The following is a 25,553-nucleotide window of genomic DNA, read 5'->3' on the forward strand; positions in this document are numbered from 1 at the left end:
GGGGGCGGGCTGCGTGGGGGCGGCATGAGGGCCGGCGGCCCGGGGGGCTGAGGCGCCCGCCGCCTGCCGCGAGGCCGCGCGCGTCCTCCATGGAGGCCGGAGGTGAGTGGGGCCGCGGCGCGCGTTCCCCGCCGGCGGGGCAGGGCCCGTTCCCCTGGGGGCGGGGGGTGCAGGCTCGCCCGGGAACGGTCCGCGGGGGTGGGCTGGCATGGGCCACCGGGCCTGGGACGTCCGCGTCGGCGGCCGGCGAGGTGCACGCCCGGCGCCGAGCTTTGTTTCACTTTCGCTGTCAACGGCCCCCACCCCGTCTCCAACGTCTCCCGGCCGGACCCGGGGACTACGGGCCTCTGTGCAGCGGGGATCCCCACCCCCGGGACAGTGGGGGGCGCCTGGGGCCAGACGCCACCGCCCGGTTGGGACGCCAGGCCCTCGGAGGTGTGGGTGTTTTGATTCCCGAGAGAGGGTGGGTGCCCAGGTGTCAGGTGACGCACTCGAGGTCTGGGTGGGAGTCCGCTCTGCCCCATAGAAGCTGTGTGATCGTGGACGAGCCATTTAACACAAGTCTCTTTTGTATCTGCAAAATGGGCTAATAATAGTATCTGCCTTAGCGGGCGGTTGGGAGCTTTTCAAACTTGCCTGCGCATGAAAATCGGGTCTGGAATTCCATTTGAAAACCCATATTGTGAGCCTGGTGACATAGATGGGGGGACAAGTTAGGATACACCGATGAGTGAGGTACTTGCCTTTATCCTTGTTAACAGCTGTATCAGAAAACGGTGTAGAAGTCAGAGAATATTGGAAGCACTTGGAGGGTCAGCCCAAATGAACATAAGCCTCAGTGGGAATGGTGTGCTTGTGCTAAGGCCAAACCTCAAGGCGCGTGCTTCAGAATCTTTCCAACCACTTTGCCTCTAAACCCTGCTAATATAGAAACTTGGGGTGGGCTTGTGGTTTATTCTGGGAGTCCCAACTCTTGAATATACTCCCTTGCTTAAAGGCAGTTTCCTTAGGGGAAATTTCTCTGAAGAGGTCAAGGCCTAGGCTCAGAATTTGTTCCAGAACCTCTTTGTATTCTTCCAGTGAAGTGCAAGCTTCATTCTGGTCTGGAAGATTATGATTGTGGGTGTTTTTATGTTTCCCTGACTCCTTGGATGGAATAGGGATTACTGGTGGGTGGGTGGGTTGAAATCAGGGGATTCCCCCAGGGTGGTGTAACTTTTTAATTTGGGAAATGACATTTCTTTGTTTGCTGGAGTCAGGCATTCAATACCAGGTGTAGAGGTAGCTCTCCCTACTTTCCCATCTAGATAAGGGCTTTCTTTTCAGTGAGTGTGTTACCCATAGAACTCTTGTTAAATGGCCTCTATTGTTTGCCTGAAATCTTACGTGAATCTTTTTCTAGCTTCCGCTGTCATTTCCATTGACTCCTTTTAGTTTATATCTGACAGTGATCTGGAGCTAGTCTCCCTTTTTAGCAGGAATATGTTTCCAGTTCTGGATTTTTCCTAATGATTGACGACTGTGTTTTGGGGTGTGGGCTGAGCTACTGAGAGCTGCCAAGCTCTGTTTTAAAAAAAGGTCAGTTTTATGTTCTTTTGAAACTGAATAAAGGCCTTTGTGATGGGATTACAATGGGCAACAGTAGATATCTTCAGAGCAGTGGTTAGAATGCATTTATACGTTGAAATATTTATTGAGTATCTACTGTATGTCAGGCACTCTAGGCCGGCGCTGGCTGAGAGAACTATAACGTCAAGCCACATATGCAATTTGAAATATTTTAGTAGCAGTGTTAAAAAAAAAAAAACGTGAAACAGGTGGATTTAACCTTAAAATTAAATGTTTGTCAATCTATCTCAACATATAATTGTGATAAATTATTGAACATTTTTAGATTTTTGTTTTTGTACTGAGTCTTCAAAATAAAGCATGTATTGTGTAGCTAACAACCCATCTTAATTGGGACTTGCCATATTTCAGAAGGTTAGTAATCACATGTGGCTAGTGGCTACTGAATGGGACAGTGCAGCCTGATAGCAATGAACAGTTTGAAGTGAGGATGGGGAAGAGAGAAACTACAGTCACCTAAAAACAAGCAATCAAGAGAAGATGGGTGAGTGATGCTTAAAAGGAAAATTCAGTGCAGTGAACGCAAGTCACTGGGCCACTTTGGGTAGTGAGGCCAGGAAGGTCCCTTGGACCTTGACACTAGCACTGAGGCCTAATCTGGACAAGGATCTGGGGCCAGCCAGGCAGAGTTTTCTAGGATGATGGAATGGCTAATGTAAAGATTCTAAGGCAGGATAAATCATAAAGCTTCCTGCCAGCTAGAGTCCTTCATAGCTTCCGTCTCTGTGTACAGGCAAATCTCCTCCCACAGAAGAGGCCCATGGTACGTATCTTTCCACTCCGCCTGATTATCCAAACACATCCCAATGTTTAATTAGAAAACTCGGATCCATAGGCCTTTTCACCAAGAAGGTCCAGGGCAGGTACAATCCCAGATGAAGCTGGATCCTCTTGCCTCTGGGTTTTTTGTTTTGTTGTTGTTGTTTTTTTTTTAAGTTGTGCACTAATTATGGCTTTCTCTTCCAGCTGCCAAGTTTAGTTTGGGCCCAGACTCCCTTTCAGAATCTTCATAGTTCCTTCATTTTTTTTTTTTCCTCCTTATTTTAGTCTTTGAATTCTCGAGCCTGAGATAGCAAGAGATTAAATCCCCAAATGACAAAAATAGAGTGTGAAATCTGGATATGGCTTATGTTTAAGAAGCATTTCATGTTAAGTTTTTGGCAAAGGCAGCATAACAGTCTAAGGGACTTCATTTCATGTATATTATAGAGAGATACCATGTATATTTATTCCACAAATATTTACTGATGGCCTGCTCTCTGCCAGGAACTCTGCTAGGCACTGGAGATGAACATACAAGGTCCCGACTCTGTGGCATTGATGTCCTAGTTGGAAGGTGACAGATAACGATCACAATGGTGTTTGTGCTGTAAATAAAATAAAGTGAGAAGTTATGAAGAACCTTGACTTGAGATCAGAGAAGGGCTCTCTAAGGAACCTCTCTTAGGGCTCTCTCTCTTCACATATTCTAAGGTGAAGAGAAGAGCTGGTGCAAAGGCCCTGAGGTTGGAACTAACTGAGACCACCAAGGGGTGAGAAAAGGCCTGTGTGCAGGACTTCTAGGGCAGGGTGAGGTTTTTATTATGAGGTGGATTGAGACTGATCACTGAGAGGTGAGGAGAATGGGTGGTGGGGGCCAGAGAGGGGGCTAGGAGAGCAGTCGGAAGCTGCTTAGAGATAATGTTGGATAGATGAGCTAATGCTGATGAGATGGTGTTACATAGTTGAGAATAAACAGCCATGAGGTGGAGGGAAGTTAGGTTTGCCAAGTCTTTTGGGAGCAGGCTCGATAGAACTTGTTCATGGATCTGGATTGGGAGGTCAAGAAAAGAGAGAAGTCGGGATGAGCCCTTTTCATATTGTGTGGAGCCTGCGTGACGTTGAAAGAATGGATGACATGCATATCCTGGAGGAAGCGAACCAAGTGTGGCTCTTACCAAGATGGAATAAAGTCAGGTGATAAAAATGTACCTCCAGGTCAATGTCGTTAATATTTGACTACTCCCGGTTTCTCAGCCTCAACACCATTCCATTGACGTTTTAAGCAAAATAATTTTTTTCTTGTGGGAGTTGAGGGCGGTCGTCCTGTGTGCTGTAAGATGTTTAGCAGCGTCCCTGGCCTCCACCCATTAGATACTAGGAGCACCACCTCCCGGAGAAGGCAGTGGCAACCCACTCCGGTCAGTACTTTTGCCTGGAAAATCCCATGGACGGAGGATTCTGGTAGGCTGCAGTCCATGGGGTCGCTAAGAGTCGGACAAGAAAATTTTCTTAACTGAGCAACTTCATTTCCACTTTTCACTTTCATGCATTGGAGAAGGAAATGGCAACCACTCCAGTGTTCTTGCCTGGAGAATCCCAGGGATGGGGGAGCCTGGTGGGCTGCCATCTATGGGGTCACACAGGGTCAGACACAACTGAAGCAACTTAGCAGCACCACCACCACCACCACCCCTAGTTGGGACAACCAAAATATTTCCAGATATTGCCACATGTCCCCAAGGGACAGAAGTGCCCCCAACTGAGAACTGGATTACATGAAGGAGGCATTGACAGGGTAGGGCCTTGTTACCTTAAGATACCTAGAAATAATAAAACACTACAGGATTGCTGCTTAACATTGAGTCTTGTTTTCGATTTGAAATATAATGTCCTACCATGCAAATATTCACATCCAGAGGAGTATGCTTGATTACACAAGTAATTGTATAAGTTAAAGGGTCACATATACAAAAATACAAATTTCTAGGAGGAATTACCTAGGCCTGTACAAATGCCAATTTAGACAGACCTAATATTTCAAAACCTAGATTTCCACATAGAACCTCAGGGAATGAATATTCTCTTTACAAAGGAAACTTTAAAATTTCTCTTTAAATAGCAAAGCTACAAAGTCTTGATATAATTTATTAAAATTCTATTTAAAGAGAATTTTCAGCAAAATATATCCATGTAAATAAGATGTACCCCTGTATTTTCTTATAATGCATACATCAGGAAATATTATATATATGCACACATAAAAATATTATATACATATTTGCATGTTTACCATCTGATTCATTGAATCTAAGAGATCATGGATTGTATTGCCGTTATGTATCACTGAAAAAATACTTCCTATTAAACTATGAGAAGTCATCACTTGACGCATCCTGATTTTAACAAGGTCAAACTATGAGAAGACATATAGAGATATGTCCTAAAATACACAAAACAGGAGCTGTTAAATTAGTATCTATCTGGTAACAGCTATAAAAGGCTCAGTCTCAAAACTGCTAAAGTGGAACATACTCATCAGACAGTGACCTCATTCAGGATGGAAGCCAGTTTTTATATTCATATGTATCACAATCAAAGGATCAGTTCTCAAGGCCTTGAACTTACGGACTTTGTCAGCCATTGAGAATCTTCTGTCAGAGGATAGAGTTGAATTAGGGACTGCCCTTTAAGTCGTTGAAGAAGCACCAGTCCAGCCCCCACCCTTCACCCTGAGAAACAAGGATTGAATTGGCTTGGTGTTTGAAGGAGGCTGTATAATTCCGAGCTGGAGATGGGGTTGGGGCAGAGGGAATTGATAACTACAGGAGAGCAGTGAAATAAACAGGGTAGGACTTACTTCCGCTTTGATAGTGTGAGATCTGGGTACGCTTCTCAGTTGCTAATCTCGGTGGGATTCTCATAAGCAGAATATGAGTCCAGGTGTGAACTCGAATGAGCTGCTTGGGGCATGTCAGGGAGACGTGTGTGGCCGGCACGCGGCATGGACCGGAAAGGGGAGGCTGGGGCCAGTGGGGTGGGGAGGAAGGTTGCCTTTAGTGGTAGGCAAGTGGGTGCCTTGGAATGTATTTGAAAGAAATGTTGTGATGTAATGTGTGTTTCAGCTTTAGCAGGGTTCCTAGGGGCAGGAAAAGAAATGAATCTTGTAAAAAATTTGGGCAAGATGGGATGAAGATTTCAGCCAGAACAGAGAGGAGATGGAAGGAGGAGGGTAGATCAAGAGGTGGTGAGCAGGGCCAGTGTTAGCCTTGGTGATGGGCGGGATGCTGGCAGGTGAGGGGAAGTCTGAGTTTCAAATACTTCTTTCGGGAGAGAACTTAAGTACATCTGAAAGCCTCCTGATCAGTACTTTCTAGCTCGATCCTTGCCTGGCATGCCTCCTTTCTTCTTCTTTGGGCTTTCATGGGAAAACACGGCCCCCCCTTCGCTGGGTTCACCCTGACAAAGGTTACTCTGAGTCACGGTTAACCAGCAGTGCCAGAACTGAGTAACCCCACTGGAATTTGGCCTGTGGCTACTGTTATTGCCCCGGGTCATTTAAATGACAACTCCCTCTCGGAATCCAGACTGTCACTTTTTGCCAGGGGACGACCTCTGCTTTCCTGTGTCTGAGTCAGCAAGGTGCTGGGGGGCTGGGCTCTGCCCTTTCCGGTGAGGCAAGGGTGCCTTCTTGAAGTATGCTGTCTCCTGCCCCAGAGGAGCCGCTGCTGCTGGCCGAACTCAAGCCCGGGCGCCCCCACCAGTTTGATTGGAAGTCGAGCTGTGAAACGTGGAGCGTTGCCTTCTCCCCGGATGGTTCCTGGTTTGCCTGGTCTCAAGGACACTGCATTGTGAAGCTGATCCCCTGGCCTCTGGAGGAACAGTTGTAAGTTCTTTCACACCCAAAGGAATGAAGATGTCCTGGGGAACTTTCCCAAATGACTTCCTGCCCAAGAGCAGGAGAGGGAAGGTGGCTGAACAGTTCAGAAATTGATCATCGGGGTTTCCAGGGTCCTTCATCCTGTACCTGTGAAACCTCATTCTGTTGATAGCCCCAAGTGTTTTTTTTTTTTTTTAACAGCTTTATTGAGGTATAATTTACATACTATACAATTTTCCCATTTAAAGTGTACAATTAAGTGACTTCAGTATATTTACAGAGTTGTGCATCCATCATCATGACAAATCTTAGAACGTTTTTGTCACCCCCAAAAGAAACCCATCATTCTTTAATACCTTTCTCCTCTCCAGCCCTGACCAGCTTCTAATCTGCTTTCTGTCTTTAAAGATTTGCCTATTCTAGGCATTTCATACGAATTGAATCGTACATTATGTCATCTTCTGACTGGCTTTTTTCACTTAGGGTACTATTTTCATGGTTATCTGTGTTTTAGCATGGTCCGTGACTTAATTTCCCAAATGATTTCCTTTTTATGGAGACGTAACATTTTGTTTTATAAATTTATCAGCTGGTGAACATTTAGGTTGTTTTCACTTTCTGGCTATTAAAAATAATGCTGCTGCGAACACTTCCGTACTGGTTCTTGTGTGGATATGTTTTCGTATCTTGTGTGGATGTATGTTTTCATATATGTTTAACCATTTGAGGGTATGTCAGGCTGTTTTCCAGAGTGGTTGCACCATTTTATAATCCCAGCAGCAGTGTTGGAGATTCCCAGACTTTCCACAACCTCACCAACACTTGCAGGATAGCCATCGGAGTGGGTGTGAAGTGGCATCTCATTGTGGCTTTGATTTGCATTTCCCTATTGACTGCTGATGTTGTGCCTCCTGGCCCCCCACCTCCTCTCCCCCCACCATGTGCTTACTGGCCCTTTGCCTATCTTTTTGGGAGAAATGTCTATTTAGATCCTTGGGCCATTTTAAAATTGGCTAGTTGCGTTTTTTGTTATCAACCAAGTTGTTTCTGATATTAACTAGCTTTTCTTTCTCTGCGCTGGACAAGTCTCAGTGTTTGAAGGCTGTGAGCTCCCAGTCAGATGGGAGCATCTGCATTTTTTTCATTTGTCCCAGGGCAACGCTATGTCTGTATTTATTAATTCAGCCAGCATTTTTTGCACATCTCCCTTGCCTGACCAGGAGCCAAGGGCTGAGAATTCTGAAATATATTAAGCATGGCCCCTGCCCTTGAAGGTCTCATTTGTTTTGCTTTAAGCATTTTATAAGTCGCATATTAAAGTTTTTCATAAGTCCAGTCTGAAGCTTGTTGCCTTGATAATAGGTAATGATGATGCACGTTTGCTGAGATGAGTACTTTGCATGCTGCAGGGGTTGAGGAGTGTACATTTGTGCATTTTCTGGAAGGAAGTCCATTTCAACGATCTTAAAACTGCTCTTCCTGCAATCAAAAAATCTCAGAAATGAGGTCATCTATTTATTTGTTTTTTAAAAAATTTTTATTGGCATATAGTTATCTACAATGTTGTATTATTTTCTGCTGTTCAGCAAAGTGAATCAGTTATACATACACATTTATCCTCTCTTTTTTAGATTTATTTCCCATATAGGTTATTATGGAATATTGAATAGAGTTCTCTGTGCTGTATAGTTGGTCCTTATTCGTTATCTATTTTATATATAGTAATGTGTATTTGTCAATCCCAGTCTCCCAATTTATCCCTCCCCTTTTTTCCCTTAACCATAACATTATTTTCTACATCTGCAACTTTGTTTCTGTTCTGTAAAATAAGTACATTTGTAGCTTTTTTTTTAGATTCTACATATAAGTGCTATACTCTGTTATTTGTTTTTCTCTAACTTCACTCCGTAGGACAGCCTCTAGGTTCCCCCATGTTGCTATAAATGGGAGGTCATGTATTACATACACTGCTTTTCAACATGAAATTAATCATGTGATAGTTAAAAATCAGAAATAGCTTAAAAACTGGTAACAAGAACGGTTAAGGAGAAATTATGGCATTGCCATCTGATATTTTTGCAGCCATCAAAGATTGCAGTGTAGGCTTTTTTTTTTTAATGTTTATTTACAGTTGCGTTTGGTCTTCATTGCTGTGCAGACTTCTCGCTGCTTGTGGCGAGCGGGGGCTACTCTGTAGTTGTGGTTCGAGGGCTCCTCCTTACTGTGGCTCCTGTTGCAGAGCACAGGCTCTAGGTTGCTTTGGTTTCAATAGTTGCCACATGGTGGGCTCAGTAGTTGCAGTGCCTGGGCTCTAGAGCACAGGCTCAATAGTTGCTCCACAGCATGTGGGATCTTACTGGATCAGGAATCATACCCGTGTCTCCTGCATTGGCAGGGGGATTTTTTTACCACTGAGCCACCAGGGAAGCCCTGGTTTTTTTTTTTTTTTTTTTAATCACATTTTTCAGTTCCTTCTATACTTGTTTAATGAAAATGTTAAGATCATTCATTATTTATTAATCCCCCAGTCTAAATGCAAGGGATTCAGCTTCGTATCCAGACTTGGGTATGACATAGATTTAGTCTGAAAAATAATTTTTTAAAAAAGCATAAAGTGGAAAATCTGTTATTTCCTTGAAAATCACTTCTGTATTCAAATATATATATATTCAGTTCAGTTCAGTCACTCAGTCGTGTCTGACTCTTTGCGACCCCATGAATCGCAGCACGCCAGGCCTCCCTGTCCATCACCATCTCCCGGAGTTCACTCAGACTCACATCCATCGAGTCCGTGATGCCATCCAGCCATCTCATCCTCGGTTGTCCCCTTCTCCTCCTGCCCCCAATCCCTCCAAGCATCAGAGTCTTTTCCAATGAGTCAACTCTTCGCATGAGGTGGCCAAAGTACTGGAGCTTCAGCTTTAGCATCATTCCTTCCAAAGAAATCCCAGGGTTGATCTCCTAGACATAATATGTCTTTCCCATATTAATTAAGGAAAACAGAAATTTGAGCATTAACCCTTTTTGTGCATCTTTTGTTTAATGAAGGAAATATTGTTTAGCATGTTAAATGGCATATTACTTATTTCAGGGAAAAACCATATATTTTGAAGAGTAATAACTTGAGGAAATATTTACAGTACAAGGCTTACTCAGAAAAGCAAGCTATGAAACTCTATGCAGTACGATCCCAAATTTGTTTTTGAAAAACATGCATATATGTAAATAAAAATTCATGGTACAGTGTTTACTGTGGTTAGAGTGGTGTTCAGTTCAGTCGCTCAGTTGTGTCTGACTCTTTGCGACCCCATGGACTGTAGCACACCAGGCTTCCCTGTCCTTCACCATCTCCTGGAGTTTGCTCAAACTCGTGTCCATCGAGTCAGTGATGCCATCCAACCATCTCATCCTCTGTTGTCCCCTTCTTCTCCCACCTTCAATCCTTCCCAGCATCAAGGTCTTTTCCAGTGAGTCAGTTCTTTGTATCAGGTGGCCAAGGGGTTGGAGTTTTAGCTTCAGCATCAGTCTTTCCAGTGAATATTCAAGGCCAATTGCCTTTAGGATGGACTGGTTGGATCTCCTTGCAATCCAAGGGACTCTCAAGAGTCTTTTCCAACACCACAGTTCAAAAGCATCAATTCTCAGTGCTCAGCTTTCTTTATAATCCAACTCTCACATTCATACATGACTACTAGAAAAACCATAGCTTTGACTAGACAGATCTTTGTCATTAGGATCTGGGTAATTTTTATAATTTTCTCATCTCCAAAATTTCCCCATTTTCCACTATTATTTTTATAGTTTGAAATAATTGTTATTTTAAAAGTTCTTTAAAAGAGAAAATCTGAGTCCTTTATATTCTTGTTAGGATTGTTACACACAAGAAATCATACAGTGCTTTCAAGATTGAGCAAATAATTGATATTAATGAAATAATGTACTACTTTTAGAAGTAACATTTTCAGACACTTTAATTTTGATGAATTTAAGTTCTAATGACTCTACCCGGGCCCCGAGCTACCCCCCTACCTTCCGTGTGGCTCACCCTTTGAATTCATTGCAGACTCTGAAGTCCAAGGCATTTGCTGGACACTAGGCTAGGACACCCAAGACTTGGCTCTGATTCTGCCTGTGATTTTGTGGCCCTGGGAAAGTTATCTCTATCCCATGTATGGAGATTTTAATATCTTGTTCTAGAAAAAAAATCTATGATGTTAAAATGAATTAAAATATAAATGTGCCTTAATTTTTTTGGACTAAAGTAGCTACAGATGTATCTCTTAATTCAAATACAGAAGTTAGGATTTTATAAAAGAAATAAAAGGTAACTTTGGAGGTTCCAAGCTGTCCTGCAGAGATGTCGCATGGCCAGCTCGGACTCTCAAGTCAGAGCCGGGCAGGTCTTTGATGTGCATGTGTCGGCCTGTCTGGGGCCACGTGTGCACCGGGCAGCCTTCACTGAAAAGACGTTCTGTCAGAGGGACAAATTTTCAGAGCACATTTGGCCATTTAGACCAGGAGTCAGCAAACTTTTTCTTTAAAGGCCCAGATAGTAAATATTTTGGCTTTGGGGTTTATGTCTCCATCAGGACAAGTCAGCTCTGCTGCTAGAGGGTCTAAGCGACCCTTGATGAGATGCAGGCAAACAAGCAGACTTCATGTGCAAAACAGACTGCCCACCTGGGCACTCCCTGCCAGCCTCTGCTATGGAATAATAGAGTTTCCAGAGCTGAAAGAACCTACACTGGCCTCAGTCTCTTGCTGCCAGTTTTGTAGGTGAACTTGGTTAAAATTATTTAATATATTTCAACCACGTGATTGACAAAAGCATGATTTACCTAATTTTGGGGGAACAAATGTAATACAGAAAGAGGTTCAGCTGCATGTACGTCTACTATAGGATTTTTCATGGAAATAAGTTCCAGCTTTATCATCACCATTCCTTCAATTTGATAAACCCGAGAGTGTGATCAGAGTCAGGTGGAAAAGCAGGACTGAGTACTTGCACTGATAAAGTATATTGCAGACCAGAAACTGTGTTTGCGGGCTGAACTGCAGGGCAATTTAATTGCTTGTTCCTTTGAGAGGTATGTGCAGCAGAGTGTGGGCAGGGCCCTGTTTCTTAGGGACAGAGTCTTATTTAGCTTGTCTAGGCCTGTGTTTCAGCATAAGTAGAAGGTAAAAGGCAAGGCTTGGGCTACAAGATCTTTGAGGTCAGTGTACCTCTGAACAGCTCTGAGTTCTTTCCTTGATGCCCTGCTGGTTGGTTCCTGGGCTGGAAGAGTCATCAGAAAAGAAATGAAAGAGCCTCACTCATGGATCAGAGCAAAGTGAGGGAAGGTGGAAATCATGGGTAGTAAGCAAACTGTTGGCCAGAAAGGGGTTTATTTTTCTGCTCTTAGGGTGCTTTCTAAGCCAGAGATAAAGGAGTGTTATGAGGCAGAAGAGTAGCAAATACGTAATCAGGCTCTAAGTTCTGTCCTAGTTCCAGACCTACAGTATGCTTTCTTTCTCATGAGGAACACTGAATGTCTCTCTCCTTCCATGCACAAAACCTGGGAGAACTTTCCAAAGAAGAGAATGACTCCCTGGAGCATCTGTGATCTAGTTCTCTCCCACAAGGCAGGTCACGCCACTACAGGGCTGTCAGAAGTGGAATGAGCCACGGCCAATGAAGTCCCTGTTACAAGCATTCTAAAAAGAAACAGGAAGAAAAGTCATGCTGCTGCTGCTGCTAAGTCACTTCAGTCGTGTCCGACTCTCTGTGACCCCATAGACGGCAGCCCACCAGGCTCCCCCATCCCTGGGATTCTCCAGGCAAGAACACTGGAGTGGGTTGCTATTTCTCCAATGCATGAAAGTGAAAAGTTAAAGTGAAGTCGCTCAGTTGTGTCTGACTCTTCGCGACCCCATGGACTGCAGCCTACCAGGCTCCTATGCCCACGGGATTTTCCAGGCAAGAGTACTGGAGTGTGTTGCCATTGGCTTTCTCCGAAAGTCATGCTAGAATTCACCAAAGTTGTTTCTAGGACTTCAAAGCCTTAGATGGCCCAGAGTGAAAGGTTGGTTGACTTGGTGGCAGTTTCAGATTCATTAAGAACTCTTCTGCTTTCCCTAGCATCCCTAAAGGGTTTGAAGCCAAAAGTCGAAGCAGCAAAAATGAGACAAAAGGGCGAGGCAGCCCAAAGGAGAAGACACTGGACTGTGGGCAGATTGTCTGGGGCTTGGCCTTCAGCCCATGGCCTTCTCCACCCAGCAAGAAACTCTGGGCTCGTCACCATCCACAGGTGCCAGACGTCTCTTGCCTGATCCTTGCTACTGGGCTCAACGATGGGCAGATCAAGATTTGGGAGGTACAGACAGGTAGGTCATTTCTGGCTGGAATCAAGGCCCCTAGGGCTTGCTTGCACATTCTGATCAGGGACGGCCTGTTGACTGAGGGGTGTGGCCGTGACCCGAGGACCAGGGCTTTGTCTCCCCCTGACTTAGTGCCCCGCTTTCTCACTCCTAGGGCTCCTGCTTTTGAATCTTTCTGGCCACCAGGATGTCGTGAGAGATCTCAGCTTCACACCCAGTGGCAGTTTGATTTTGGTTTCTGCATCTCGGGATAAGACTCTTCGCATCTGGGACCTGAATAAACATGGTATGGAGGTGAAGAGATGACTTGGAAGCTCCCATATACTCTTTACTTGTCCCTCTCTCTGCTTGACCAGTGTAATTTTATCCAGAACAGTGTTTCTGAACCTTTTTTCCATTAGTGCCTCCTAAGGAGACTTTTTAGACATACTTTTCCTAGTCACCACCCCCACCCCCCGACTACCTGGGAGATTTTCATACCAGAGATACAGAGATACACTGTGTATCTGTTCAAGTATTGGATGCTTATCTATGCTTTGTACATTAAAAAGGTAAGATTTTTCTGACTATCAAGAACCAATTTTCATCCCTGATGAAAATACATGGTATAGCATAGCTTTTCTCAGCTCTGGCACTCTTGCACTTTGGGCTAGATAATTCTTTGTTATGGGCCAACCTGTGGGTTTTCGATTGTGGAGCAGTATACTTCTCGTACCCATGAGATGCCAGTAGCACCTTTTCCAGTGGTAACAACCAAAAATGTCTCCAGACATTGCCTGGTTTCCACATGGAGGGCCACAGTCTCCCTGGGTTGAGAACCAGTGATTGAGAAGAAATCATCTTTGTTGGGTACTTCCTGTTAGAGATACAGTTAGAATCTAGGTTAGAAGAATTCTCTCAGGCTAGGGGTGGGGCGGAGCGGGGTGTTCATTTCTCCTTTAAGCAGAACAGTATCCAGGAGTGGCCTGATAAAGAATTCCATTCATCTCCGGTGTTGATCCTTAGCTGGAATGGTGACACAGGGAAGAGGAATTTATTTCCAGGATATTTCTCCCTCATGTGGGCAGGGACATGGGTGTGGAGGGAGGTGGCAGAAAGAGGAAGTGGCGTCGTGACTATTCCAGCTCCAGCTTACCTGTCCCTTTCCTCTCAGAAACAAGCCTGCTAGCTTGTCAGACAACTAAGGAGGTGCTTGTGGTGGCCTTACCTGGAGGCATCTCATCACCCAGAGAGCCCTGGAGCCTTTTCTGCCTGTTGCTGTGGAGCTTGTAGTTGCGTGGTCCGAGGTGGGCCTGCAGACTGGGAGGACTGCTCAGAGGCAACACCATTTATAATGTGTGTCCGCAGGCAGCTTGCCACCAGCAAGGAGGGGAAGGGACCGAGAGGGGACCGAGAGTGGACAGAATGGCCTCGGCCAATTACTAGGGCCTTTCAAGGAGAGAAGGGCTAGAGTTGTGTCCCTAGGTACCCAGCCCTGCCTTGCTACCCTGCCTTGATACAGTCACTCACACCTACCCGGGGGCAGGTGCACTTCATACAGCTAAAGAAACCATGACTGACTTAAAAAAATTTATTTCCAATATATACTCACACATACACGTAACTCATAAATGCATATAGGTGACCATAGACATTCCCCGCCTTTGTTGGGGTTTCTCCCCCTAAGCGGTCTCACCCTCCCCTCAACTGTATTCCTCCATAGTCCCCCTGTAGTGCGGTCACCCATGCTAAGAGCCCTTCCATGCTTCCTTCCATGCTTTTCTCTATACTTACATAATCTATTTAGACACTCACGTTTCCACTTATGGATTTGGGGGTCATTGTCTCACAGAAATGGAATCTCGTTTTTTACATTTTTTTTGCATCTTGCTTTTTTTTAAAAATTAAACACTCCATAGAAAATCTAGTTCCTTAATTTCATGTGACTTAACAGGTGGAATACTACCCTTTATCCATCCATTCCTCTCTTGATGGGCATTTGATTTTTTCCCAAAATGGAGACCTGGAGAGATGAAATGAGTGTCCCAGCATAATGCACTGAGTAGGCAGTGGAGCCAGGGTTCAAGCCCAAGTTTGCCTGCCTCAGAGCACGTGGCCCTAATGACCCTGCACCACTGCTCATCCGTTCACTCTGGCCAGGTGTGGAGAGTGGGATCCTGTGGCCGGGGGAAACCATTACAGAGCATGAATGACAGAGAATTGAAGGTCTCAAACTTGGGAGGATGCTTCAGAGTAGTCCAGGTGGTTGGAGGACCTGAAAAGAATAGTCTGCTATAAAAGGAACATGTCCAGTCTAATCTGTGGCCAGCCTTTATCCCATTGACCTTGTGGATTTTGGTGAAGCAGTTGGTAATGATTTCCCTTGGGCGCTGTAATGTCATGTTAATAGGTTTCAGGCATTTAAATGACAAGTCTTGTCATATGTCTCTGCATTAAAAAAAGGAGCCCAAATCTAGAAAGATGGTACTGATAAAACCTATTTGCAGGGCAGCAGTGGATATGTAGACAGAGAACAGACTTGTAAACACAGTGGGGGAGGAGAGGATGGGATGAATGGACAGAGTAACATGGAAACAGATACACTACCATATGTAGAAGAGATAGCCAGTGGAAATTTTCTGTATGACTCAGGGAGCTCAAACCTATGCTCTGTGACAATCTAGAGTGGGTGGGATGGGGTGGGAGGGAGGTTCAAGAGGGAGGGGATGTATAAATACCTATGGCAGATTTATGTTGATGTATGGCAGAAACCAACACAATATTATCAAGCAGCTGTCTTCCAAATAAAAAGGGGGGAGTGTAGGCTCAGCTGCTGGAGAACCACTGGATATAGCAGGTGGAGGGGCCACCACTGCTGGTTTTTGTGCTTCCTGCTTTGTGGTTCTGGGAGTTGGCTAACTGTTTGCTCCCCCTTCTCTCTCCAGGTAAACAGATTCAGGTGTTATCGGGCCACCTGCAGTGGGTTTACTGCTGCTCCATCTCACCAGACTGCAGCATGCTATGCTCCGCGGCCGGAGAAAAGTCGGTGAGTCTCAAACTAGGGGTGCCCTTTGCTGTGTTGCTTCAGTTCCATGAGATGTGGAGGCCTGTGTGTGAGAGGGTAAGCGAGCCAGTGTCCTTGAAACTCGCCTGCAGATCCACCCCAGCGGGAGCCACGCTGCCTGCTGAGGCCCCTCCTGCACGCCTGCCTTCTGATTTGCATTGTGACACAGACCCGCTCCATCACTGGAGGGCCATTTGCCTTCACAAGATGGGAAAGTGGTGCTTTTAAAATGTCTTTCCCCCTCAGAGTCTAAGATTTTAAAAGTTGCAGCCCACACTTGGATCCATATTTCCTTTAAACCATCTAATCTGAATCCATCTGATTAGGATTTCCATTTCAAATCATAAAACATAGAGAACCTTCTTGAACTTTGTCCTGAAGTCCTATCTATTAAGGAAAAGTAGTGGAAACGCTGGAACAGTTTGGAAACCGTTTGAGTTTTGTATCTGCATTGGGCTGTTGGTTGCTATGACTGACTTGGGAAAGTTAGAGAGTCCACTATTTGGTATAGCCCAAGAGGTTAATCATTGATTTGAGGTTTGGAACTAGGTGAAAACGAGAGTTTTCTTTAAGAAAAAAATTATTCTTTTAATGATTCTCAGAAGTTGTAAGTTAATGAGCTAGGTCAGACCTACAGCTCTGGGGCAGATTTCTGTGGTCCTGTAAACCAAAGTGGAGGGGGGGTGTCAGATGGCTCTGTTGGGTACCCTGGAATTCACCTCTGACCCGTTTTTGGTTTTAAGTGAAAGGGCAAGATAGCCACTGGCTTAGGTCTTCAGCATGCATTGCCCTACTTGCTAAGAGAGCTCAGAAGCAGAACCCAGATCCCTCCCCTGAGCCATGTTGGCGGCCATCTTCCTGAGGTCAGTCAGTTGATCTCCCTTAAAGTAAGCATCTTGAGCATGTCCCTTGCTTAGGCGCCTCAAGAATTCAGACCCGTCACTTTGTTTAAGCCCAAATGACACGCTCTGGAAGAAGCGTAGAAGAGCGGGTAGAGAGCTTGGCTTCCCCTGGCTGTAGAGCCGGGAGAGGCAGGGCTGTAGCTTCCCCTCGCTAGTCGTGTTCTGAGTGCTGTCTCCACCCTGACCAGGCACCTGCTCTTCCCACAGGTCTTTCTGTGGAGCATGCGTTCCTACACGTTAATCCGGAAGCTAGAGGGCCACCAGAGCAGCGTGGTGTCTTGTGACTTCTCCCCTGACTCTGCCTTGCTCGTCACGGCGTCTTATGATACCAATGTGATCATGTGGGACCCCTACACCGGCGAGCGGCTACGATCACTCCAGTAAGGATCGCTCCCCTGCTTCAGCTTCCTGGTGGGGTGAGCGATGAGAAACCTGTCTTGGTGCCGGACGCAGTGTGGTCCTGCCTGTTCTGAGGCACTGGTGTGCAGCAGTGTTTGTCAGTGGCATTCTCAAATGAGCCCCCAGTGCCTTCAAGTCTCCTGTGATCAGAGGCTCACTGTATTGCTTGGATTCAGCATTATGAAACCTCACAGTGACTCTCTCTTTCCATTTACTAATAACTGTAGTAACAGGTTCAGAATGATCCTCTTATCGAAACTGTTATTTCCAAAGTGAGTTTTCATGTTCTCACCAACTTGGTCTCCTTTTCCCCTTTGTCTCTGTTGTTTTCTGAAGCAAATAATAGGTAGTCCTATAATTATCATGTATCTTAGCCTAAAAAAGACTTTCAGTTTGTACTGGGGCATTAAAGTGAGGGCTGACCTACTTTGCATACGGAAATTAGCACAGGGAGTGTTGGTAACTCTTCAGCCCTCTCCATGAGACACTGGAGCTATGAAATGCACTTGTTTCCAGGTGTCTTTTACCCAGTCTCCAAATCCCCAGGTTTTCCACATAGGGTCTAAGACATGTCTGGAACCTCTTCGTGGCTGAGGCAGTTTGGCCTCCTGCCTGGGGACAAACACTGAAGGGTGGAGGGTGGCCGAAACTCCAGGCCCACCTACTGTCCTGTGTCCTCCTCAGCCACACCCAGCTCAACCCCCCCATGGATGACAGCGACGTCCACATCAGCTCCCTGAGATCTGTGTGCTTCTCCCCCGAAGGCTTGTACCTCGCCACAGTGGCAGATGACAGGTAATGAAGAGAAACCTCTTTACGCAGCCTCAGAACCAAGTGCTTGAAAGGACTTGTACCATCACCTTCAGGGTCTGACCTCAGGCCTACTGACGCGTCCCATTCTCCTCCAGGCTCCTCAGGATCTGGGCCCTGGAACTGAAGACTCCGATTGCGTTTGCTCCTATGACCAATGGTCTTTGCTGCACATTTTTTCCACATGGTGGAGTTATTGCCACAGGGTATGTATCTGTTAGTTGAACAGATGGGTGGTGATTTCTGCTGAGTATTCCATGCAGCTTTTTAAGGAAAGAAAGCATCTAGAATTTTCTTGCCTATGAGGACGGCTTTAAGGAAATCTGAGACTACATAAAATTCTAATATTCACTTCTGCCAGTGTAGTTTATCATTCACTTTTAATATTTAACCTAAATGTAATGAAAGGTCTACAATTCATGCTACCAAACAGGCCAAGTCTGCAAGGAAACAGAAATTAAGATGATGCAGAATTTATATGGAAACCATTTTGGGCAGAGACCACCTTACAGGGAACATCTATAATTCAGTAAGTGGTACTCTGCCCCATTACGTTTGAAGCCATAGTATGATTTATAAAGCCCTGCACTCCCAGAGATAGCACTTTGGACTCAAAGGTGTCTAGAGTTCTCGTAATGCTCTCAGCAGCCTTAATTATTCAGCACCGCAGCCTTTACATGTGTTTCCAAGGTCCAGGTTGCATTTCACTCTCTGCAGTCTCCTGCAAGTCAGTAGAAATGTTAATAACTCTCACAGTGAAAAGACATTTCCTAGGTCTGTCTTTTGTTTCATTTCAGGACAAGGGATGGCCACGTCCAGTTCTGGACGGCTCCTCGGGTCCTGTCATCACTGAAGCACTTATGCCGGAAAGCCCTTCGAAGTTTCCTCACGACATACCAAGTGCTAGCACTGCCAATCCCCAAGAAAATGAAAGAGTTCCTCACATACAGGACTTTCTAACCCAGTCTCCATAGTCTTACTTGTTTTCTTTGTAGCAGGATAAATCTTCCTGACAAAGGAGTAGGTGGAATAATGGGCCAAACATCTGGTCTTGGGTTGAAATACAATTTCTCTTTGGGAAGCTATGAACAGAATGTAGCAAAGCCAGATTCCAGTGGACCCGCCGGGGTCTCTTCCCCAGGACACATGAGTGTCACTGTTAGAAAAGGGACAGAATGATGGAGCTTGAGCTTTACCTTCAGTCCACTTATGCACAGCAGTGCTGGGCCCTCTGGTCATTTTGATTCCAAGTGCAGTTAAGGAGTTGTTTTACTGAGAGGAGCGCCTGGGCCTCACGCCTCTGTGGCAGCAGGAAAGTTCCCACTCCCTTGATTGGAGTGTGGCTTCTGCTAAGTGTCTTGTCACTGATCCAGATGCAGAAGAGGCCTTGGTGAAGTTCTGTCCTGCTGGTCAGAGCAGCTCTGATGTGAGTGAGCAAGGGCTTTCCTTCCCCCCGTTCCCCTCTGGCCCGCAGGACAGGTGTCATAGAGATGTCTGGTGGGAGGCATTATCAGCTCAAGTCCAGGTGACTCAAGAGGCCGTGCTCCTGATAGATGGTAGATTTGGCTTAAAAAAAAAAATAATGGCGTGCATGTGCTGGAGGTGACAGTGTGTCAGGTTACACAGAACGTATCCAACTGCATGACTGTTCCAGTGGCTACTGAGTTATCTGTCCGTTGTTTGCCAGTTAGCATATTTATATTTCCTCAACAGATGTTAAGGTACAGCTGTGTTTTTCTCAATGGCATCTAAAAACCATAGTACTCAATTCCAACAGTTGTGAAGATGTCTCTTCTTAATTGTGTGAAGAATTGGTGTCGTCATTTCAGCTGATTTTCTTCTGTACGAGATCTGACTTGACTGCTTCAACTCATTGGACTCATCAGCCAGTCTCAACTCTGCCCCTAAACACAACTAGCTCCTTAAAAGTACTGTTCTCCTTCAGTGGTGTATAGTTATCTAATCAAGACACCTCATTCAAACAAAATCTGCCTTTGGAAAATTTAATATATTTTAAATTATTTTAAAAGAAATGCAACATCTTATCCTTTGGCTTTCTTACTAGGTGCTTTGTGGAGGCCTGTGTATTATGAAAAAACGTGTTGGAAAGGTAAGAGGAGCCTCTCCTCTGTTGCCTTTGTTGCTGAAAGAAAAACATTTGTTTTCAAGATGAGGCTTTCATTGAAGGAAAAAAGGTAGAAAGATTTTGGCTCGCCGTTTCGTTTTTTCCATTAAGGAGAAAAAAAAAACAAAAAATCACCTTTTAAAACAAGTAAATACAAGGCAGCTGGGAATAGACTGGGCAACATTTAGATTTCATGTTCATCTTGAAATGTCTTGAGAGGCCCTGGGCAGCTTCCTTGAGACAATCCCCCACCCCCACCCCCAGGCCATTAGCTTCAGACAAGGCACACATGAGTGATGGGTGTAACCAACTTCTCCCTTTTGACAGTATAAGAATTAGACACCTTTATAAAGAACAGCCTCCAAAGAAAGTTAATTCTGTGATAATCAGAGTCGGAGGCGGCTTTTTCATATAAATTCAAGTCGAACAAGGCAGCCTCTGTATAGCTGGCTAAGGAAAGAGGAGTCACTTAAACAGTAAGTAAGCTGCTTTATTTTTACTGTGCACAACCCTGTCACAGATGTAGCACAAATGCTTGCAGATAAACTGTCTTCTATTTAAATACAAAGAGTTCCAATCCTTTCAGCACTTGCAAGCTTAGTCAGGCTTCATCTCATGTGCCCTGGGTTAAACAAGTCAGTGTTGGATGATCTCTGGCCCCAGTGGCATCATTTCAAAGAAACGTTTTCTCTCCTGTCCACACTACAGTTAGGAACCAGCAAGCAATTATTCTAAGCAAAAATAAAAAGGCCAGGTTTTAAAGGAAGAAAATTGAGTTCATTTTATAAAAGCATAATGGCTTGGGCCAGAAACCCATTAACACCTATTTAAAGTATACCACAGATTAGATTTACAAATGTGACTTTGGTGATGTTCTTTTTACCTTGTGTTGGAAGATACTTGGGCCGTATTAGATTTGAAAGCCTGATGTTCCAAGTGGGGTATGCCAATTTCCTATCATCCAAGCAACTGAAGAGTAAAAGCCTTAAGGCTAAAAATGGGTTTTGCTTTGTTCCCTTGTAAGACACACAGGCATAGTGCAGGAAGAGAGCTGGACATTAAAACTGCTTTGTACAGTCCTGCTCCAAACAGCCACACACACAGTACTTTTTAAATGTCTGCCCATCCATGCCTGGAACAATTTTACACAGTTGGGGGTGACTGTGTAAACACCCAGCCCAGGCAGCTGTTCATTTGTGACACAGTCCCCTGCTCTCCTGTCACTGCTGGGCCTGAGAGTGAGTTGGCAGCATGTGGTCCCCAGCATCTAGGCCTCAGTGACAATCAGGTCTCTGGTGACTTGAAAAGCGGCAATGAGGGAACTCAGCTGAATCTTCTCACTGGTGCCAACAGAAAGTCTGTACCTAAAAGAAAGCAAACCGAAGTAAGGAGAGAGAACAGCACGGCAGCTGCCTTTTGACCAAAGAACAATAGCAATCAGACCTAAAGTCGGCTGCAGGACTGAAAGGAGGGAGTGGAAATTCATCCCAGGCAGCAGTCTTCTATGTTCCCAGACAGTTTCTTTGCTGCCTCAAATACTCATTCATAAATCTGATTCAGACTACAAAGAAAAAATTTTTTTAAAAATTGTTACCAGTAGCGGTAATCTGAACTTAACTTTGTTCAAGCTCTTTGTGAATATGCAAAATGCATGTGATTAGGGATTATTTCTTCAACTACAAAATGCATTGAGAGGGATTTTAATTAAGTTTCCTTTCTCCTAATTCACTGGGAAGTTTGGTTTGCCATATCTGTGGTTCTGTGGTCTAGTCAATAAAGCAAGACACTGGTATTTATCTTGCAACTTTTTCAAGTGCCCAGCTATTGAAAGTAAAACCATGCAATTCACAGTGTAGCAGTAAGAAGTGACCTAATTGGTACGTGTGAATGCCAGTGATGGTGAATTGGAGTTGGCTGAGGTGGATGTCTATTTTGAACCCAGTGCTTTTTGTCTACTCAAATGAGAGCTGCCAGCTTCACTGGGGGCTAATAACTGTGTTTACTGAAGCAGCCAAAGTGGAAAATTGAGTTTATGTTTACTTTCCCTGCAATATGCTTTCGTATGCCAAAATGCCTTAATAACAGCTGGATAGCTGGCTGTCCCCAAACAACCTAGATGTTTGAACTAAAGCAGGCCTCCCAAATAACAAGAGCACATGGAGAACAAGGGTGGACCCGGCCTCTGAGGCTGAAGGAGAGGCCTTTATCTCAAATATGTAACTGAGCTGTACCTGTCCTTGTTTAACCCCTGTGCTTTAAAAAAGCAGCTCCATGCCCTTCCCCCCGCTTTGTTCAGTAATCCCACCCAAAACTAAACTCCACTATGTATGAATGATTTAGACCAAACCATTGATACTAAACAAGTAGAAACAAAAAACTCGGAACAAAGGGAAAGCAGGAAAACAAAACCGGAAAATAAATACTCACTCAATGTCTGCCATTTTGGTCAATAAATGTATTCGAACTGAAGATGGAAAGTCAACTGGGAGAAAAAAATCAAATGAGTGGGGTCTGTCATTATTTACTGTTAAAAACATCACAGAGGACAAGTATGAGTTTCCACATCAGATAAGACTAATCTCTTGAAGCTACAGATCTTGAGACACCATGCTTCTAGAAGTACAAAGTGTGTAGGTTTTCAAAGTTTTTGTTCTTTTTGAGTCTTTGTAGGGTAGCTAAAAAAAATGAGCAGGTTCCAGAGTGATCATAAGAAGGTGGAAGACCCATCCACAATACTGTTTCAGCCACTGAGTCACTCTAAGTTACTGTCAAAGCTGAGTTCTCACTTGCTATTCCAATTTTAAAAACGATTGATTTTTAAAGGTCAGTTCATTCTCTGTCCACAAAGTGCAGAGCTGGGCCTGAGCCAACCATGTTCTTGAGCAGAATTTCACACACCAGCCAGTGGCTTAGAAGGGAACTGGCAGAACCAGTGTTCATGGACCAGACTGTCCGCAGGTGACTGTGGGTCAGGGAGGAGCTTCTGCATGAGGCTGAACAGACCACTCAGAGCTCAAAGACACAAGTGTCTGGTCCTCCCTCACAGGGCTAACTGGACTGGCCTGGGTGGGTAGTATGTGGGCCAGGGTCGAGCAGCAGTTCTCTGTAGAGAACACACGACCAAGTGGGGAACTTAAGGTGGTTTAGGTGAGACCACTCTGGCTGACGTGAAGCTAGATCTTCCTTCTCCCTCTCTTTTTGGGGAAATACCCTTTTAGAAATACGAATTACAATATCCTACTTATTGCTCTAAAATATGAACCCTTGGAGGAAATAAGTTAGCCTTTCAGGAATTTCTTCTTTCCCCTCAGCATTCTAGAGGTCAAAAGAGTATTTTTAGAACAAGGTTTTAAATAGCAAGATAAAAAATGAGGGACCAGGTTTACACCTCTTCATTCCTGTTTCTTTGTTTCCAAAGTGGACAGTGGAGCTTCAGGTTCCCTCTCCAACCACCCCCAACCCCAAAGCATGCTGCCTTATACACAGCTTCTGAACTGGGGAGGAACATGAGTTACCTCTGTGCACGAACAGGTGTATCTCCGTCAGGATGTCGTGTAACGCCAACCCCTTCAGAGTTTTTAATTCCATGATATCTAGAGAAGAGCAGTTAAGGCAAAGGGACCAAGTTCCAGGACAAACACTGTAGAGAGTGACTTTTAAAAGCAGGGCTTTTCACCCCAACACAGCTGTTGCTTTCCATCTGAAGTGGCATATGTGGGACCCAAATTCTTATTTTTCTGTGTTTTCATCTCCATCCAATAAGGGTTTTCTGAAAGATAACAGTTGTATCTGTCTAGTAGAGAATAGAACCAAATGCGTTCCCTAAAAGGCTTTACATCACTACACCTAGCTCTTAATTTTACAGGAAAACGAGTAACACTGACATCTTGAAAATGACTGCATCTTCCACCCAATGTCTTAAGTGCTTCCCTCCCATCTATGAGTGGAGTGGCTGCAAGCCACACCCAGGTCAGGGCCCTTTAGGAAAAACTCTGTGGCATTAAAGACAAGCACTCATTCCACCCACAGACATCGTGCTCCATCATGAGCTGAAAGGAGTTCCATGTTCAGATCCTGGACACTTAAGCACCGACTGTAGGGCAAGAGAAAGGATATTCCTGTAGGCCGTGGTGAAGTCTTGATTCAACATCCAGTCCAGAATGTTGGCGATGTCTGACTTGAGTGGGTGTCCTGTGCAGGTGTAGACGGTCTCCTCTGTGACCTTCCCAAAGGCCATGTTGGTGCTCTGTGCAGACAGAGGGGGAGAATCACCATGGCTGCTGCAGGCGGATCAGGAGGCAATTGCAGAGGCAGCAATGTGGGGGTGGGGAGGCACCCGACAGGCTGAACCCTGTACTTCTTAGACTGCTAAGATCTGGCCATGTCTGGAGGATGGTATGTTACTACTGCAGAGTCCTTCCCTATCTCTCCCTTGTTTGCAACAAATTATTCTTTCAATTAATTGAAACACAAGGGTGGGGTACATCTTTAATATATAACAAGATCAAGTTTTTACCAGTTCTGTTGTACTGTTGCTTATGTCTTTCTTGGAAAACTATTCCAAAGCAACTAGAGATCTGCTTGGAGTAGTGCCATACCTGTAAGATGTTCAGAGCCCTTCGCATGTCTCCACTGGAAAGAGTTATGAGCGCTTTCATCCCATCTTCACTTATATCAACTCTGAAAGGAAATAGGCAGAAGGGATTCAGAGGTCCTGAGAGCACAAGTGTTTATGGAGGGAACAAGATGGCCTGGGATGATCGAGGAATTTAAACAAAGAAAGAAAAGGCAAGGATAGAGTTAACAATATTCTCCTGATCTACAGACTCCAGAATTCACTGGCTTTTGGGGACACTGGCCTCATGTTGAGTCACAGTCCAGTCCAAGTCTAGAAGGACTCTTACTGGGATCAAGTGTTGTTCTGCTTTGTAGGTAGCTTTGAAATCTGTTCTCTAGGAGGATAGGGTCCTGATGAGATCTGCAATTGCAGAGCCAAGGCACCTGTTAACAACAGCAGCGGCTTGGGCTGGTTACTTGCTTGGCATCTGATTACAAAGAATGTGATGGCTCAGGACCCTCCTTTCTAGTCAAGAAAGGCTAGAGGCATCTTAGCAGAGGGGACTTGGCAATGTGCAGTTCCCAACAACAAAAGAAGAGCAGGAAGAAGGTGGGACAGCTTCCAGGGGAGAAGGATGGAATCCAGTGAAGAACCAAATGATTTTCATGAAGAATGTCTGTGAGATGCCAGGGCAGCTGACAGGGAGGCTTAACCTGTGCCAGGTTTCCTGAATTGTCTACAAACAGTATCACCTTGAAACATACCAGCCAGTAGCCTTACCCAACACTCAGTCTCCCAAGGCCCACCCCTCTTCCCTACTTTTCAACATACTTACTTCTCTTCTTCTACGACGTGTTCCAGGCGGGGAACCATGAGTTCGGGAGTCAGTGGTCCGAATCGGAATCTTGTACATCGGGACTGCAAGGCGGGAATGATCTTTGACAGATAGTTACAGATGAGGCAAAATCTGGTATTTTCAGTAAACTTCTCAATCACTGGCAAGGGAAAAGAAAAAACCACCTCACTTCCATTCTGATTCTTCAAGGGACCCAGAAACCCTGCACTTTTCTAGGGTCATGTGAAAGGCACAG

General features: G+C 44.9%; 2 protein-coding genes across 4 annotated transcripts in view; one reads left to right on the plus strand and one right to left on the minus strand.

Annotated features, from left to right (window-relative positions):
* WSB2 (WD repeat and SOCS box containing 2) lies at positions 1 to 19,981 on the plus strand. 2 transcript variants are annotated; one of them, XM_040251623.1, is made up of 9 exons: positions 1 to 102; positions 6,106 to 6,274; positions 12,387 to 12,631; positions 12,780 to 12,911; positions 15,550 to 15,650; positions 16,778 to 16,950; positions 17,654 to 17,764; positions 17,878 to 17,985; positions 18,577 to 19,981. In XM_040251623.1, the coding sequence occupies exons 1-9, from the start codon at positions 90 to 92 to the stop codon at positions 18,737 to 18,739; spliced, it is 1,215 nt and encodes a 404-aa protein (XP_040107557.1). In that variant the 5' UTR covers positions 1 to 89; the 3' UTR covers positions 18,740 to 19,981. The 2 variants fall into 2 exon arrangements, with proteins under 2 accessions (XP_040107557.1, XP_040107556.1); XM_040251622.1 differs by lacking the exon at positions 1 to 102 and having other exon boundaries at positions 6,072 to 6,274.
* RFC5 (replication factor C subunit 5) overlaps positions 19,353 to 25,553 on the minus strand; it is an 11,408-nt gene continuing 5,207 nt past the window's right edge. Inside the window, exons 6-11 of one of the 2 annotated variants that reach the window (XR_005723052.1) lie at positions 25,298 to 25,457; positions 24,503 to 24,584; positions 23,995 to 24,150; positions 23,420 to 23,673; positions 22,332 to 22,386; positions 19,353 to 21,268 (exon numbers count right to left, since the gene is read on the minus strand). Coding sequence is in view for 1 of the 2 variants with exons in the window: in XM_040251624.1 (XP_040107558.1) it covers positions 21,172 to 21,268; positions 22,332 to 22,386; positions 23,420 to 23,497; positions 24,021 to 24,150; positions 24,503 to 24,584; positions 25,298 to 25,457 (602 nt within the window). In the remaining variant the exon portion in view is untranslated. The remainder of the gene's footprint in view (positions 21,269 to 22,331; positions 22,387 to 23,419; positions 23,674 to 23,994; positions 24,151 to 24,502; positions 24,585 to 25,297; positions 25,458 to 25,553) is intronic. The other variant, XM_040251624.1, reaches the window with a different exon arrangement.

This window comes from Oryx dammah, unplaced genomic scaffold (genome assembly GCF_014754425.2).
Source record: "Oryx dammah isolate SB20612 unplaced genomic scaffold, SCBI_Odam_1.1 HiC_scaffold_12, whole genome shotgun sequence".
In the NCBI taxonomy this organism is placed as follows: Eukaryota; Metazoa; Chordata; class Mammalia; order Artiodactyla; family Bovidae; genus Oryx; species Oryx dammah.